The 18493-nt window shown below is 44.6% G+C and overlaps 1 protein-coding gene across 3 annotated transcripts in view; it reads left to right on the top strand.

Annotated features, from left to right (window-relative positions):
* EML1 (echinoderm microtubule associated protein like 1) overlaps positions 1–17967 on the top strand; it is a 90023-nt gene extending 72056 nt beyond the window's left edge. For all 3 annotated transcript variants that reach the window (XM_008579905.1, XM_008579907.1, XM_008579904.1), the window contains 5 exons: positions 12103–12200; positions 12305–12392; positions 13741–13836; positions 15630–15760; positions 16385–17967. In XM_008579905.1, the coding sequence (XP_008578127.1) occupies positions 12103–12200; positions 12305–12392; positions 13741–13836; positions 15630–15760; positions 16385–16510 (539 nt within the window). In that variant the 3' untranslated portion in view covers positions 16511–17967. The remainder of the gene's footprint in view (positions 1–12102; positions 12201–12304; positions 12393–13740; positions 13837–15629; positions 15761–16384) is intronic.
* The last annotated feature ends 526 nt before the right edge of the window (positions 17968–18493 follow it).

Here is an 18493-nt window from a genome sequence, read left to right as displayed (position 1 = left end):
TATTCATGCATGTAATTGTGGCATTTAGGGATTCTCTTTCCTCATTTGTGTAACCATGCTTGCATATTTTTTAACTTTACATTATAGAAAATTTCAAATGTAGACAAAATTAGACCAGAGAGCGTGATAAACCCCACGTGCTCATGACCGGCTTCCACAGTGATGGACGCTTGCTAGTTTCGGTGTCTGGAGCCCCACCCACTGCCCCCACTTCCATTTTATTTTGAAGCAGTTCTCAGGCATCTTTCCTTCTCATCTGTTAATATTGCTGTATATTTCTCAAAAAGATGAGGACTCTTTTTTAATAGCTTTATTTAGGTATAATTCACATATAATAATTTACCCCTTATAAATGCATGATTCAGTGATTCTTTTTTTAAATTTATTTTTTTATTACTATTAATTATTTTTTACATTCTATGATGTTGTTGCGGAGCAGTTGGGAGGGAGGAGGAGAGGAGAAAAGGGAAGGATATGGGATGGAAGGAGGAGGAAGGTGAGGGGAATTGAGGCCTGTGGCACCCCCCTCATTCACACAGGGGAGACCGGAGGCTTGGTCATTGCCAGGCTGGGTGAATATGTCAGGGGTGTGTGGCAAAAGCCTTTGCCCCCAACCACCCAAGCTCGGGAGCCTGGGGCCCTTCTTGCTGCAGCTCGGTGGTCATTGCTGGTCTGGCTGCGGGTGTCGGGGGGGCGTAGCCAAGGCCCAGGGCCCCCACCCTGGGAACTGGTTGGGGGTGTCAGGGGACATGGCTGAGGCCCCCAGCCCTCCCCCCTTTCTGGCTTGGTATCCCAGGGGCCTTCCAGTCCTTGTAGGTATTATAGGTATTCTTTGGTGAAATGAGACCTTTACTAGTTAATGTCAAACTTTGTCTCTGGTTGTGGGCACTTTGTTTTTTCTTTCAGTTCTGTGTTGGATTATTTGCTGTTCTCACCACTTATACTGTCTGCTGGAACTAATTTGTTGTCCTTTGGTTACTTCTAAAATGGGGGAGCTTCCTGTAGGGACCAGTACTTGAGCTCTGTGGTTTAGCTAAATTGCTACTTTGCTGCTGATTCCCTAGGGAAGGCTTTTTGTGCAGCTCAGGTTTTAATGGTTGACCTTATAGGTACTTCTGGCTCTCAAGAGATCCAGTGCACCTGGGCTGTGTAGAAACACTGGTCTGGGCCTGAGTCTTTTCAGCAAACTGCACCCCCTCCAGTTCTATACTCCTGACCAGTCTCCTCTGAGTGGTCCTACACTGTTTGGGGCGTCAGATCAGCTGTCCTCGCTGTGCCCCAGTGTTCCTCCAGTGGGCCCATCTCACCCACCGCCTGTGCTCCAAACACTTCCCATGGAACAGGCCATGCTCCAGTCCCTTGCAATGACTCGCCAGCCTCTGAGTGGCTCCTTTTTTCAGTTGTTGTGGCTCCTCCTATGTGAGTCTATGGGAACCTTGTTTGTGGTCTTGCTGTCCTGGGGGCCACCAAGGCCCTCTTCTCCCCTGCTGCCTCCAAGCAACTTCATCTGAAGGGCACAGCTGTGTCTTCTGCCAGCTCCTACTCTGTGCACTTAGCAGCTCCATCCTGGAAGCAGCTGGGATTTGAAATAGTCGGAGTGGTTTTTTCTTTCTCTCATCATGGCTTGTCCTGCCTTCATGCACTCTTTAAGTCCTTCCTCCTCTTCCCCTGAGCTCTAGGCTCTAGTGGCCCCAGCTTGGCTATCATTGCTTTTTTTTTTTTTTTTTTTTTTTTTTTTTCTCCTTTTTGAGACCAGCCGCATCGCACTCAGCTAGTGAGCGCTGTGAGCGCACCGGTCATCCCTATATAGGATCCGAACCCGTGGCAGGAGCGCTCCCGCGCTCCCAGCGCCGCACCCTCCCGCGTGCGCCACGGGCTCGGCCCATCGTTGCTTTTTTATAGTAGTAAATTGGTTGATTTGTGGGATAAAGTGATGCTGGGGACCGTCTGTTCTGCCATCTTGACTGGAAGTTCGATTCAGTGATTCTTAGTAAATTTGTAGAGTTGTGCAGTCAAGTTTTAAAACCTTTCCATCACCCCAAAAAAGTTCCCTCCACACCCATTAGCAATTCCTCTCCACCCCCACATCCTGCCCGAGGCAGCAACCGGTCTGTGTTCTGTCTCTATAAATTGCCGTTTCTGGACATATCATATGGATGGAATCATGCACTATAACGCAGGAGCCCCAAATCTGCAAGAGCACCCACATAGTGTTTGCCTGTTCCAGAGAACTCACCCGGTTATTATTAGACTTACGAGAGGTACCTAGGCGGCCATTGGTCAGAAAATCCACACCACCGTGGAGTACATACAACAGTTATATAGAGAACAGAGTAGTGGTGTAAATCATTTTCTGGCTTATGTGTAGACTCTAACCCAGCTTACGTAACTGAGAACACATGGGAGATCTGGCTGAGCAGATAAGTTAATCTACTTGCTACTCTCCTGGCACCACAGAGCTTGTTCATTTACTGATGGTCCCTGCTCCCTCCAGCCCTCTGTTTGTCTTAAAGGGGACGTGCCTTTCCTTGGGTAACGACCTTGGCCAGGGGTAGTCTCCCGGGGGGAGGGGGAACTCTGGTATACACAGGGAGAGGGAATAGGGCTGTGTCCAGCATTCACCCTACACACAATATGTAGTCTGTTAAGCTTCTTTCATGTAGAATAATGGTATTGAGATGAACTTGTGTTATTGTGCATGTATCAGTAGTTTACTCCTTTTTAATTGCTGGAAAATATTCCATTTTATGGGTGTGCCACATCTTGTGTATGTACTCATCTGTTAATAGACAATTTGGATCATTTCTGGTTTTTTACTATTATGAATAATGCTGCTATGAACATTCATGTATATGTCTTTATAGACATATGTTTGCATTTCTCCTGGGTAAATTTCTAGGAGTGAAATTGGTGGATTGTATGGTAAACTTATGTTTATCATTTCATGAAACTGCCAAACTGTTTTTCAAAGTGGCAGTACTGTTTTCCATTGTCACCAGCAATGTCTGGGGGTGCTAGTACCACCACATTCTCACCAACACCTGGTACTGTCTTTTTTATTATAGCCGTTCTAACAGGGGTGTAATGGTATCTCATTGTGGTTTTAGTTGGCATTTCCATAATGACTGTTGATATTGAGCATTTTCCCATATACCTATTAGTCATTCCTATATCATCTTTGGTGAAATATCTATTCAGATATCTTGCCCATCTTTTAATTGGGTTGTTTGTCTTACTAATGATTTATAAGAGCTTTATTTATATTCCATATAAGTTCTTTATCAGAAATATGATTTGCCGATATTTTTCCCTGTATATGGCTTGACTTTTCTTGCCCATCTTTTAATTGGGTTGTTTGTCTTACTAATGATTTATAAGAGCTTTATTTATATTACATATAAGTTCTTTATCAGAAATATGATTTGCCGATATTTTTCCCTGTATATGGCTTGACTTTTCATTTTCTTAATGGGGACTGTTGAAGCCTAAAAGTTTTTGATTTTGATTAAGTCCAGTTTATCAAGTTTTTCTTATATGGATCATGCTCTTGGTGTCATACTCCCCTGTGCTTTCTTGTAGAAGGGTTATTGTTTTAGCCTTTAGGTCTGTGATCCATTTTGAATTAATTTTTGTATGTGGTGAGAGGTAAGAGTCTGAGTTTATTTGTTCTGCGTAAAACATCCAGTTGTCCCAGCACCATTTGTTGAAAAGATGATCCTTTTTCTATTGAATTATATTGGCACTTTATCAAAAATCAATTGACCATAAATGTAAGGTTTTATTTTCAGATACTCAGTTCTGTCCCCTTTACCTATATCATAATCCTTGTGACAATACCACACAGTCTTGATTACTGTGATTTTAGAGTAAGTTGACATCGATTAGTGTAATTCTTCCAGCTTCGTTGTGGTTTTTTTTTTTCAAAATTGTTTTTGCTTTTAGGTCTTTACCATATATAAAATTTTATATAAATTTTAGGATCAGCTTGCCAATTTCTAATTTTAAAAAGCCTACCAGAATTTTAATAAGGAGTATATGGAATTTATATACATCAATATGGGGAGAATTGCCACCTTGACAATATTGAGTCTTCTCTGCCATGAACATGGTGTGTCTCTCCATTTATTTAGATCTTCTTTAATTTTTCTCAATGATGTTTTATATTTTCTGGTGTACAAGTCTTGCACATTGTTAATTGTTTATTCCTAAGATGTTTTTGTGCCATTTTCTGAATTTTAATTTCACATTGTTGGTTGCTAGTATATAGAAGTAAAATTGAATTTTGCACATGGATCTTATATCCTACAGTTTTAGTAGCTTTTTGTGTGTGTACATGTGGAATCCTTGGGATTTTTCTTCATATAGGATCATGTCATCTGCAAATAAATACCGTTTTACTTCTTCCTTTCCAATCTGGATGGTTTTAGTTTTTCACTTTTTGTGTTGGTTTTTTTTCCCCCCTTACTGCATTAGCTGGTATCTCCAGCACAATGTTAAACAGAAGTGGCAAGAGTGGATCCTTGCCTTGCCCCCAATCTGAGGAGAAAAATTATTTAGTCTTCCATCATTAAGGATAAAGATGCCCTTTATCATGATGAGAAAGTTCCCTTCTGTTCCTTATTTAGTTTAGAGTTTTTAGCATGAATCCGTATTGGGCTTTGTCAAGTACTTTTTCTGTATCTATTGAGATGACTATGTGGTTTTTGTCCTTTATTTTATTAATATGGTATATTACATCACTTTTCAGATGTTAAATCAACTTTGCATTCCCATGATAAGTTTCACTTGATAATTGTGTGTAGTCCCTTTTATATATTGCTGGATTCCATTTATTGATATTCTGTTAAGGATTTTTGCACCCATGTACATGAGCGATACCGATCTGTAGTCTTCTTTTGTTGTAATGTCTTTGTCTGCCTTAGTTATGAAAGTTATATTGGCCTTATAAAGTAAGTTGGAAAGTATTCTTTCCTCCTTTCTTTCCTGAAAGAGTTTGTGAAGGATTGGAATTTCTTTATTAAATAGTTGTTAGAATTCATTTGAATTCAGTGAAACCATCTGAGCTTTTGTGGGGGGGGATGTTTTTAAATTACTAATTTACCTTATGTGTTATACTTCTATTCAGATTTTCTATTTCTTCTTGAGTCAGTTTGGTAACATGCGTCTACCAAGAAATTTGTCCATTTCCTCTAAATTGTCTAATTTCTTGGCATAAAATTATTCATATTTGCTTGCAATCCCTTTTAATTTTTCTGAGGTTGGTAGTGAGTGACCTGTCTTTCATTCTTGATTCTGGTAACTTGTGTCTTCTCTCTTTTTTTCTAGGTCAGTCTAGCAAAAGGTTTATCAGTTTTATGGATCTTTTCAAAGAACCAACTATTGGTTTTATTGATTTTTTTCCATTGTTTTTCTGATTTCTATTTTCTTCTGTTCTGATCTTTATTATTTCCTTTCTTCTGCTTGATTTATGTTTAGTTTGTTCTTCTTTTTTAGTTTTTTAAGATGGAAGCTTGGGTTATTTATTGGAGATCTTTCTTTTCTGGTATAGGTGTTTAAAGCTATAAATTTCCCATTAAGCACTGCTTTAGCCACATCCCATAAATACTGTTTTCATTTTCACTCAGTTCAAAATATTTCCTAATTTCAATGATGATTTTTTCTTTGGCCTATGAGTTCTTTAGAAATGTATTGTAGGCTCCATAGCTCAGGGCTTAGAGCACTGATCTTGTAGAAATGTGTTGTTTAATTTCCAAATATTTGGGGATTTACATATTTCTTCCTGTTGTTGATTTCTAATTTAACTTTATTTATTATGGTCATAAAATACATTTTGTGTGGCTTTAATCATCAGCTAGGAATACGCTTGCCCCAATCACAACCCTAAGCTCAGGCTTGCAGAACTGTAGAGATGGTCACTTCCATCAACAATGCTGCTGGATCCAGGTGTCTCACGGGGCTTCATATTGAGTGAGCCCCTTTGACCACAGCCGCAAAGCTGCTGATCCTCAGAGCTTGCTCTTCCCCGGTGGAACCTCTGTGCCAGCAAGCTGCTTTCACGGGGCTTCATATTGAGTGAGCCCCTTTGACCACAGCCACAAAGCTGCTGATCCTCAGAGCTTGCTCTTCCCCGGTGGAACCTCTGTGCCAGCAAGCTGCTGGGAGGGCATGAGGACAGCCCCAGGGAACTCCAGTTGGCTCATCTTTTCCTATCTGAAGTCCAGCAGATTTTCACACAAACACTTCTCAGATTGTTTGATGTCTTTGCCAGTTTCCAGAGTACTGACATGGTTGTTTTTGTTGATTTTGTACAGTTTCATAATTGCTTTATGGAGAGCCATAAAGCAATTGCAAACCTCACTTGGCCACAGCTAGAAGTCCTGCCCTCTTATTTTTAACATAACCACAATATCATTGTCTTCTCCTCAACCCAAATTAACACTGATTTCTTAATATCGACATATGTCCAGTTGGTATTCGAATTTTCAATTGACACTTTTTAAAAAAAATTTGTTTAAATCAGGATACAAAATAAAGGCCCACACATGGTAATTGGTTGATGCGTCTCATAAGTTTCTTTGAATCCATGAGTATTTTCTCTCTCGCCCTCTCTTGTAGTAAGTTTGTTGAAGAAACTGTCTCATTTTGCCCATAGCATTTTCTACACTGGATTTAGCTGAATGCATTCCTGTGGTGTTGCTTAACTTGTTCCTCTGTCCCCTGTATTTCCTGTAAAGTGATTTTGGGATCTCAAGTCTTGATCATACTCAAGTTCTATGTATACTGATGTATTTTTCCTACAGGAGGCACATAATAGATTTGCCTCTTTTTTGTGATATTGGCAGCTGTTAATGCCCCAATGCCTAGATCCATAAGGGACTGCAAACTATTGATTTTCCAACTTTAACTTTTCTTCTTCATTTATTAGCTCTCTTACCTCTATAATGAGAATGTTTCCTTCATCTAGTACTTTTTACCCAGCAGTAAAGTTCATATAGGAAAGTCAAGATAAAGGCTTGATTTCTTTCACTTTATTTTCCAGCCTCGGAGACAATGAGTCTGCTCCTTGCATCCTCAAACAGTGACCAATTTGTGGTGCTGCTGGTGCTGGTGGTAGTTTTGGTGCCGTGATGAATTTCAGTATATTCACTATGTTTCTATCTATTATAGTTATAATAGATGGAATAATTTATCCATCGTTGGCAAGTGGAAGCCACTTCAGATTGACCCCTGAGGCCCTTTGACATACTTATGATCTTTGATACTCGTTCTCTGGCATAACAAGTTGTTCCAGGATCATCGTGTACATTTCTTGCCTCACAACTATGTTAACTAGGTGCCTCTAGTTCCTTTCGTGTCTGAAATGCAGCTTGGAGATCACATATGGAGCTAGGCATGCTCATTGCTACTGGGTGATTATTTCTAAGCCTTTTCATTGTGTTATGATTGTGTTTTAGGAAATACTGTTTTTCTATGATATGCAGGACATTTGTCTGTGTTAACAGTCTTGGACATAGCAGTTTTGGCCCATGGAAATGCTTGGCCAAGACTGAGCACTACTCATCCATAGCAACCTTCTATGTTATAAGCCAATTGACAGTGTCATCTGTAACTCATGATGGGACCGTGTTCTCAATCTCTCTAAAGAACCTTATAGAAAGAACACCCCTTGCAGGTGATTTTTCTTTATGCATGAGCAAAGTTCATAAGATCTTATCCTAAAAAGACAACTGCCCAGCCACCTTGGGAGCCTTTTGTTCATGACCTCTTAAGTATCACATTTCTTTCTGTTATTTATAGCCAATATTCTTTATCCTCTTATGTGTTTCTCATCCTTTTCTTAGTTATTCTGAATCTCTGCTAAGTGCAAGCAGGCCTCCTCTACAGCCTGTTTTCTTAGAAAGCCCTCAGATATCTATCAGCTCCTGCTAACATGAGCAGGGTCCTTTGAGAAGTATGTTTCCATTTCTTGTCAGTTATACTAATGACCATTCCCTGGAGACCAGAGAGCTGTTTCTACCCGTAACTCTGCCTCTGGAGCATCTGAGGCATTGACCGAAGGCTGTGTAGGGCAGAGGTGAAAGCCCCGGGCCAACTCCTGGGCAACTGCGTTTGGATCCAGTGTCCTCTCTTCACTAGCTAAGTGACCTTGTCAAGTCAGACAGCAAGCTATTATGAGACTCATCTGAAAGAGGTGTGAATGTGTGCTCTGAAGAGAAGAGCATTGTGCAGATGTCACGGGTGGAGATGGCAGTAGTGGCGGCAGCGATGGCCCCAGAGCAGCACCCAGATGGTGTGCTCAGACCCTTGGGGATGGCCCAGTGTCCCGTATGGTAGGGACCCTATTTTGTTCAGCATTATTTGCTCAGCTCCTAGCATACTACACAGTAATGAATATCAGTTGCATGCATGAATGTGGACAGAACTAACTACAGTGCACCTGGCTATAATGCAGAACAGAGTGCAATCAGCAGTATGAGTTTGCTGGCTGCACACAAGATTTTTCCAGCACGTAGGTTACACCATCGTAGATTACTGGCTCCTCTTTGGAGTCAAGTATTTACAAACTTTAGATAAAAAAAGGAAAGAGAGAGAAATCATTAGATGCCCAAACACAGGATACCATTGACATGGAATTCCAAGAACCTGCTGCCAAAATCCCAGTGTAGATCTTGTGACCAATCTCCCAGGTAGTTCCCTAAGCTGTGGTATACTGAGAAGGAAAACCATCATTAAATTATGAGGGATTTTTCTCCTTCCCTCAGTCTCAGGAAAAATTTGGATGTTGTGCTAACTGCTAGAAGAAAAGCTAATGGTTCTTGAGCTTTACAGGTGGAGCCAGTCCTCCAGGATGCTGGGAAAGACCGAGGAGCCCCCAGCTGCAGGCCGCCCGACCATGGGCAAATGCTGCCTTTGCACTCAGTGACACAGGCCAACACCGACCCATCACCACAGACTAGGGTTTTAGAGAATTGTGCTTCAGAGGAGTTGGGGACCACTTCTAAGTCCTCTCTCAGGTTGATGTTAGGTGTGCTTGGTATACAGGGGCTGGGAAGTTACTCAAAGTTAAACCGTATAGTCAAAACGTAACCAGCAGGACTGAGAACTAAATCTTCCAGATAATTTCTCAATTCTGTAAGCACTAGAGGGAGTTCCAGCTCTCAGTTCCTAATCTACATCTCACCTGTGGTTGGAGAGGGAGGTTCAGAAAGATAGTCCTGGAATTACAGGTGCCTGCCTGCAACAGACAGTGAACAGAGTCCTTGGGTGTGTGTTGGAATCACCCAGAGAGAGAGGTTGAGGGGGATTCTTTGGTGCTCCAAGAACAGCAAACCTAGAGAATTTCCATGGACCATCAAATATCCATTCCGGTCACATTTTATTAATTACTGTTCATTTATAAAATACTTTACACAAGATGGTCCTATGCCAATTAGCTAATGTTGTATGAATTTTTATTGAAACCACTGTCAACTCTGGTGATTGGCAAAATGCCAGCCCCTCACAGGATTCATTAAATATAGCAGTGTAGTACTGATGGTTCTTGTACTTAACATGCATATCAGGAATCTTAAACAGCACTTTGTGATTGGAAAAAATAGAGTTTTGATTGAATTAAAATTGTACTTTTTTAAAAAAAGAATAACAAAAATAGAAGGGAAATAGTTTCCTGTTCATTAAGTCCAACTGCAAATGCTGAGCCTGCCTGTTCCAGTTTCAGCCTATTAAAACTAGGATAAACATCTCAATGTGAAGATGAAAGAGAGAAGATCAGAGGGACTAGGTGCAGTGGTCATGCAGGCGTATTCCTCTGTCCGTTCATCTTATCCATGTCATTGTTTGAGATGTGGGTTTTTTTCTGCTTTTGCTAGAATAAGTCAGAATCTGGTATATACTATGTCGCTTCCGGGATCAAATCCACCTCATCTGCCAGCATAGGAGACCTGCTGTGATCCAGCCCCTGCTGCGCCACCAGCCTCTTTCCCCTGCCACATAGTGTCCCCACACTGTGTGCTATTTCCTGTGCAGATACAGCAGCTCTGAGCCCAGAGCAGAATGCCCAGTGTGACGCCACCAGCCTCTTTCCCCTGCCACATAGTGTCCCCACGCTGTGTGCTATTTCCTGTGCAGATACAGCAGCTCTGAGCCCAGAGCAGAATGCCCAGTGTGACAGGGAGGGAGGATGCTCGGTAGCTGTGCGGCTGCACCCAAGACCTGTGCTTTTCTGCCACCTGCTCCCACTCGTCATTCCGAGCCCTACAAGCCAAGCGTGCGGACTTCCCTCTTATACCACTCACCTGGCTGTGTCACCTTAGGCAAGTTCCTGAGCCTCAGGTTCCTCATCTGCAGAGCGAGACTCATTGTACCCTCTGCTTAGGTGCTATTTGACTTGAGTACGATCTATGTGAAAGTCCCCAGCTCCAAACCTGGTCAGAGTATGTAATCAATAAAAAATAGCTATAATTTTGTCCTCCTCCTGAGTGACTGGATTCTTGCTCTCTTCTCTTTGTGGGGTCTCCAGCTGGTTTTCATTTTGGACCAAATGCCAGCTTATTTCAGTGGGGTGAGTGTAGGAATTTCATAGTCTCTGAGAGCTGGGGAATGAGGCATTTATCAGGGGAGAGGAGAGCTGATTACAGGGGGAAAAAGTGCTTTGTAGGACCTGAGAAATAGGCCATTCCTAGGTTTCGTCTGGCCTCTGATTAGCGTAGTGACCAAAACTGGTTGGTTTTTATGTATTTATTAATGAATGTAGGTAAAACAGCTAGGATTTGAACCCAGGTTTTTCTGATCGAACGCCCACATTCTCATGAACATGCTCCGCTGTCTTCCTGGCACATCGGCTATTGATTAGTAGCATTTAGTGACTATGGTCATCTTCATTGCTGTTGCCAGGGTGTGACAGGTTGGAGGAGCCGAGTGTAGGGACAGAGGTTCCCGTGCAGAGCCCGGCCTTCTCTAGAACCGTCAGCTGCAAATGATGACCAGTACCCACCTTCAGGAGTCCTTTTTTTTTCCCCAGCAAAAAATTCATTTGCCCCATTCTATCAGTATGCCTGATTTGTACAGGCTGCCTCAACCTTGCCAACACGCCTATTTTGACCTGGCCTATGCCAAGACTTCCTAAAATACCATTTCCTGATGGTGCCAGGCCACGCTCTTTCCTGTAGGATTCCCACCACAGAAGAAGGAAAATCAGTGGGGAGGGAAACCCTTAAGAAGCTTTATTATGCGCCCGTGACCGCGAGGTACTTTACAAACATCGTCCAAGTGAATCCTCTTGACTGCTAGGCGAAGGCCCTGCTGGCCACCTTCTCTCGGTGGAGGAATGACGCTCAGGGAGAGTAAGGACTTGTCTGCAGCCCCAGCCGGGTGTGCAGACCCCTCTGCTCTGCATCTCATTCTGGGACCGACCTTGTTCCCTGTCCTTTCTGCTTCCTGGCTCGGTAAAGTCTGACCTTTTCCCAGGCTGTTTCCAGCATGTCCTACGTCTTCCTCCTTTAGCAGCACGTTCATTTGCCGGCTTCGTGCATGGGCTCGGTTTTTGGTACAATGCACCCCCTCCCCGTGCTTGGGCGCAAGCATCACAGCCAGATTCCTGGCTGTCCTGGAGGTGGAAGTCTGGGTGAGGAAGATACTAGGTGATGGCCCCTTGGAAGAGAGGTGGAAGGGCCCTCCCAGCAGAGGGACAGTGGCTGCAGAGGCACGGGAGAGCCTTTATGCTCGGTGATGGGCGGCGTGGCTGGAAGGGCCACCTTCTGGAGGGCCTTGTGGCCTCACTGAGGAATTAAGTCTCCACCTGCAGAGGTGGGGACAGGTATGACCAGGGAAGGGTTTTATGAGACTTTATAAAATTTTATAAAAAGAATTTATAAAAAAGATTTTAAAAGTCTTTACATATGTTATAATCTGGTCAGGTATGTATTTTTCAAAAGATAGCTTTGGGAGTGGTTTGGATTCATTCAAAAGCAAATTTTTCTCTTCGAAATAATTCATTAAGCTGGCTGTTTTGTTTAAATCTATAGGGACAACTAGCATTATCCTTTGTAATGAACACAGTGTTTACTTTTAACATCTGAACTGTAATTTGTCATATTTTTATAGATGGGAATTTCTTAGCAATAGGCTCTCATGACAACTGTATCTATATCTACGGAGTCAGTGACAACGGCAGGAAGTACGCGCGAGTGGGCAAGTGCTCGGTAAGTGTCATGACTGTGCACGAAGGCACTTAATTCCATCAGTACAGTGTAAGTCGCCTCATAAATAAGACATGTGAAACTCATACAATGTTTCTCTCTCCCAGGGTCATTCCAGCTTCATTACTCACCTGGACTGGTCCGTAAACTCCCAATTCCTCGTGTCAAATTCTGGAGACTATGAAATCCTTTACTGTGAGTGACACCCTAGGAGTTGTTTGGCGGTTAGCTGACATCAAACGTTCCCTCCCTGTACAACAGAGCCGCTGGGCTGCACAGCCTCTTGGGTCCTGCCTGGCGCTGAGCTGCCTCGGGTTCAGGCTGATCGTGGGCCCCTGTGGAGGGGAAGAGGCAGGGCCTGCCCCGAGGAGGAGGCCAAGCCCTGCAGGGAGAGGCCAGAGGCTGGAAGATGTGGCAGGAGAGGAGCCTTGTAAAGGTGTCACCCTGAGTGGGCAGAGACCTTCAAGCTTGTGGAAAACAGCCCCTGGGACCCCTCGTCCTCCTCTCCCAACCCCTCCCCAGCCTGTCTCTGGGCCAGGCAGGACCTGGGAATGGGAAGATGATGACAGCTGGCACTCACTGAGCATGTGCCACATGCCATGCACTGATTCCCCAAACTCACACCAAGCACCTGCCACGTCCAAGCTCTGGGCTAAGCAAGGGGGTCCTGGGGCAAGAGAAAGACCTGGTCTCCACCCAGCTGGAAGTTACTAGAAAACGCAGTGCTCTTCACCTACACTTTCTCATATGATCCACAGCACCTTCTGGCTTATCCCCATTTTACAGATAAGGAAATCAGAGATCGGATGCCAGGCCGCAGGCATCAGGAGCCAGTGGTGGGGAGGAAGCCACACCTACTTGGGCGTGTCACCTGCTTGCTGAGAAGCCTGGGACAGGCAGGGCTGCTGGTGGGCAGGGAAGGAGGAAAAGCATGTGCCAGGAGTGAGCTCCCTCCAGGGGAAGGCGGCCGCGTGGCCTTCTCTCTCCCCCCTCCCCAGGTCCTGCCTGGCCCAGGCGCAGAAGCAGGGTGATGGCTCTCAGGGATAGTCCCAGGGTCTAGAATCTTCTCAGACATGGTCTCATACTCCACTAGTGAGAGCTCATGTGGGGAACATACAAGGCACCTGGGAGGCTGTAGGCACTTGGTGTGGCTGTTTCCATAACCTTCCATTCCCAACTCAGAACTGCAGGGACTGGGGGGTGAGGGGCAGGGGATATATTGGGGGAGGGCTGGGGAGCCCGGCAGCAAGGGCAGAGCTGTGTTCAAGGGCCCCAGTGGGTACAGAGCAACTGGAGGCCTAGGAACCAGAGGATGGTCAAAGACAAGAGAAGCCAGTCTGTGGAAACACACTCAGAGAAGAAACGGGAAGAAAGCAAAGCGGAGGCGGTGCCCTGGCTGGGGCTGACAGCTGTGCACATGGTTCCCATGGCCCAGAAGAGGAGAGTGTCCCTCTCCTGGGAGAGCTCTGCGGGCTCAGCCTTGCTCAGGGGAGCAATGGGGACCTTGGCTTAGACATCACCAGATTGTGTTTGCTTTTTCCAGGGGTTCCCTCTGCTTGTAAGCAGGTTGTAAGTGTGGAAACTACAAGAGACATCGAATGGGCTACCTATACCTGCACTTTGGGATTCCATGTGTTTGGTGAGTTTTCTGCAGATTTCACTGGATTCAAACACAAGACATATCTACTTTTAGAATATTTCTCTAACACCTATGAGATCTCATGGTCACCAGTCTTATCAGTCTACTCAGCTGCAGTGTGACCCCATAAGACACACTCCCTGCAGCTCCCCAGGGCAGGGCCAGAGCTTGCCAGGTTATGGCCAGTCAAGAAGAGCTAGAGAGATGGGTTTTTAATCCTTTTCCATTGCACAAAATGGGTCTTGAGACAGTTCTCCAGAATTTTTTAACATCAAGTTATGCCAGATTTACCTAGATGGACCAGAAGGCACTCAATCAATTTATTAATCATTTGTTAGGATGATTATATTTTTTTGGTCCCTACACTAAATGTTTCACATCCTTCAAGTTTCACTTTAGAAATATATTCATGGGCCGAGCCTGTGGTGCACTCGGGAGAGTGCGGCACTGGGAGTGCAGCAGCGCTCCCGCTGCGGGTTCGGATCCTATATAGGGATGACCGGTGCGCTCACTGGCTAAGCGCAGTACGGCCGGTCTCAAAAAGGACAAAAAAAAAAAAGAAAGAAATATATTCATAAATAACCTAAATTAACACTATGTAGTAGAATAAAAAAGAAAAGGCAGTATTTATAATCTTTTTATGTAAGACCACAAGTCATTAAGTTGGTAAGAATTCACAGATCTCCTTAGAGCTGGCATTTTACTATTTTCTGGTGCTAAATGCTAGGAGCCCCTGGGTCTACTCCAGAACTGCCAGTTGAGAAACTGTTGTTATCCAGCTCTCTCATCCAAAGTTATTGAGACCAAAAGGGTTTCCCAGAGGAATGGTCAGGAAACAGCGCCCCACATCCCCAACTGTGCTCCAGGCCCACCTGAGCACAGGTTACGGAGCCCACAGCAAGCGACACTGCAGCCAGTAATGGAAGGTAGCTGCCACCACGCAGGGAATGGCCACAAAGAGCTCACACCGACAAGCATCTGAAAGGTACACATAGACCAGGGTTACAAAGTCCTTTAGAGAGACTCTCACATGTAAAGAGTTATTTATTTATTTTTTTTTAAAAAAGGTTTAGGAAACGGCAGGCCTGAGGACTAGTCAGGTTCCCATCAGATGCTTTGGGGAGAAAGGAAAGGCACCATGTTCAGAAGCAGGGTTTCTGGTACTCTCTCTGCCGTAGCATCAAGAAGGGCCCTGAGCCACGTGTCCCCCCCCCACATCAGCATCCTGCGACCACCTCACTGCTGCCGCCAGAAGCCCCTTGAACCCCAAGCTGGGGGTTGGGGGTGGGGGCCAAGAGCCTCAGCCACGCCCCAGCAACAACTGACAACCAACTGTGCAGCTGCCAGAAATCCCCAGGCTCCCAAGCCAGAGGCGGGGGGCCAGCCCAGCCCCCCACCCCCACCTGCATTTCCCTATCCCCCCTTCCCCCACCCCTTCCCACTGCTCTGCAACAACATGTTAGAATGTAAAAAGCTAATAATAATAATAATAATAATAAACAAATTTAAAATAAAAAGAAGGACCCTGAAAGGGGTGGGCAGTCAGGCGCTTGCCTCGCTGCCACATGCAGTGGAGCAGGGCTTCGCGCTGGACGGTGTCCCAAGACGCGCGGGGAGTGAGATAATGCTGGAAGCACGGGGAGGCTGGGGCTGCAACTAGCATCCTTCGGGCCCTTGTTTCCGAAGCCTGGACTTGAGGCCATTTTATTTTCATGACAGCTCCATGGCCAGTTCCTGCGCGGTGTGGCCTGTGTCTCTGGTGGTTGCAGTGCTATTTGTGGTCTGTGTTTCAGGAGTGTGGCCAGAAGGCTCAGACGGAACCGACATCAACGCTGTCTGTCGGGCCCACGAGAAGAAGCTCCTGTCGACGGGCGACGACTTCGGCAAAGTGCACCTCTTCTCCTATCCCTGCTCCCAGTTTAGGGTACCGGACATGTTTTTTCACCAATCTCTCACAGGGCACGCCCCTGTGGCCTGCCCTGATTTGAAAGCAGAGTAGAACTGGGCTGTGGGTGGATGCTGGCAGCCAGGAGGTGCACACAGGCTGCTCTCTGCTGCTCTGAGCACTCCCGGGGCTCCACTGCCCCGGGAAACCCTCGCACGACATCCACAGCCCTTTGGATCAGGCCATCTGCCACCGTAGCCTCGTGGGCCTCACTCCTCTCCCTTCCCCATGGCTCCCTCTATCCCAGCCCGCCCGGGCTGAGCCTGACCCTCCTTCACTGAGGAGACCCCTGACCCTCAGCCCCAGCGTCTGGTCCTCCCGCCTTTGGGCCGACCTCATGCATGGTGCAGCCATCTGGTATTGAATGTATCTCAGCAAAGGACAGTCATTTGCTCGTATCTGTCCCCACACGAGACCACAGGGACTCTGTGGGGTTTGCTTCTGTGTCCTCCCTGTGTCCTGTGCACAGAACAGATGTACGATGAGAGCTGCTGAGTGAAGGGGAGAGCTGAGGAGTTAAGGAATGAATCTAGAATTCTAGCACTTTCCAATTCCAAGTAGTTTGCCTTGTAGTAAGCTTTCCCCCGTGTCATTCTTTTCCAGGCTCCAAGCCACATATATGGCGGGCACAGCAGCCATGTCACCAACGTCGATTTCCTCTGTGAAGACAGCCACCTCATCTCCACAGGCGGGAAAGACACGAGCATCATGCAGTGGCGGGTCATTTAGTCCCCGGCAAGGACTGCGAGAAGCAGAACATGCACGGGAAGACAGACTCGCATCACGCTCGGTCACTGTGATTTCTGTTTTGTTTAAGAAATTCTTACAAACCTCAGGAAACTATGCCCTCTGCCGGTCACCTTAGCTTAGTGAGTCAGCAAGTGTCCCGTCAGAGACCCCGTTCCGTTCCCACTTTCGTTGTGCGATGTGTGAAATGTGCACACTGAATATGAGAGAGGCTCCAGAGTTGACCTTATGGTGACAACAGAAGTACCTGGTGTACCCGTAGTGACTTTTCTATGAACTCTTCCAAAATGCTCACAGGATGCCTTTTAAAATATTGTATATAGTCTTTACTATGTCGCCATCTAGCTTGCTAAGTCAAATATTTATAATAATGAGGTACTGAATGATCGCTTTCCAGTAGTGGGTCCTCAAAGGATAAATTGCTTGAGAAGAGAGTGGATAGTGATTTGCACAGCTGGTCAGGAAATACAAATATGAGGCTTTATTTGGTTACATTTTCTAAGGTTTCATTCAATTCTCCCTTTGGGAGGCTGGTGAGAAAAGGGTGTATTCTTTTTGTGTTGAGCAGATTCTACTCCAAATTAACTTAAATATTTCAGCAGGTTATACAAGCGTTTCAGAGTTTCAGTGAGACGGTCCTGCCTAATGAAATGCAGTCAGCCTCTTAACACCTCCGTGAATTGGTCCCCTCTGTCCCCTGTCCACGTGCCCTGATGAATGGTGAGACATTAGCCACCTTCCTCTGTATATTAATTGGCATGATATGGCATTGTACTTGTATAGGATTTTAGCAATTCATAATAAATATGTAAGGCTAGGCTTTACTGTTTTATGCTTATGGACATTGTACATTTGTATTTTATGACCAAGTAGACAAGTCAAAAAGATATCTCTTAAGTGTACCATAAACCTGCGGAGGGGAAAAGTCTCGAAAGGTCCACCAGGTACTAAGGGCAGCTTCTTCTCCTGTCTTTTGTGCATGGATGGCTCACGATACCGTATGAAATAAGATTGTGCTCTTATGAGTAAAACTTAGGTGGCATAAATTTGTCCAGAAGGCCTTATCCATAGTGTGACAGATTGAAATTTATTGTTTACATTGGAGAATGTATCTCGGATTTTTAAATAGAAGAGTAATAAACAGACTTTGAAACAAATGTTGAGATTTTCACTTCTAGGCAAGTAAATGAATTGGATTATCTGAACTCTACAGCACTGGTTGTTTAGAGTGGCTGACTAAGTGCGACAGTGGAAACCTTTTTTATGGCATCTCCAGCCTGCTGCAGAAGTGCAGGGCGCCACTGAACAACGTGCATTAAAGATGCATCTGTTTGTATGTCTCCTTATCAAATATATTCTGTAATGAAATAAAATCTGAAAAGTGGATTTCTTATGGACCTATATTCATAAAAGTATATAAATTAAAATATTTAAAATTAGATACGATTGACCCTATATTCTGTTTCATATACAGAACTTTTTACTCTCCCGGGAAATTCGCAAATGGAACTGTAGTTTGCATGTGGTGTGGAAGTGCTCATCAGATTAAGTAACTATAAAGAAGTTGACTTCATTACCATACCCAGTTGCTAGTGTACTTGGTCATGTAAATACTGGCAAAAACAACCATTTTTCAATTAATAATTGAGGGAATAATGAGATCTGGGAAGGGTGAGGGATCATTATTGACTTATAAGTCAGTAAGATCTACTTTTTTAAAAAAAATTTTTACTGAATCAAAATTATACATATTTGGGGGTTCAACATTGAGATATGTGGATCAATTCAATATTACTAGCATATATATTGTTACAAATTGTAATTATTCTTTATGCCCCTTGTCCAATCCCTCCCATCCCCTTTTTCCTCCCCCATCCCCCCTCTAATCACCCTAGATTTCTTCTCTCCTGAAAGAATAATGGTTACTCTGTTGATTTGCTGCCCAAATGATCTGTCCAATGCTGA

This window comes from Galeopterus variegatus, unplaced genomic scaffold (genome assembly GCF_000696425.1).
Source record: "Galeopterus variegatus unplaced genomic scaffold, G_variegatus-3.0.2 Scaffold1978, whole genome shotgun sequence".
Taxonomy (NCBI): Eukaryota; Metazoa; Chordata; class Mammalia; order Dermoptera; family Cynocephalidae; genus Galeopterus; species Galeopterus variegatus.
The sequence above is the reverse complement of the archived record's forward strand: the minus strand, read 5'-3'. Positions and strand labels throughout refer to the sequence as shown.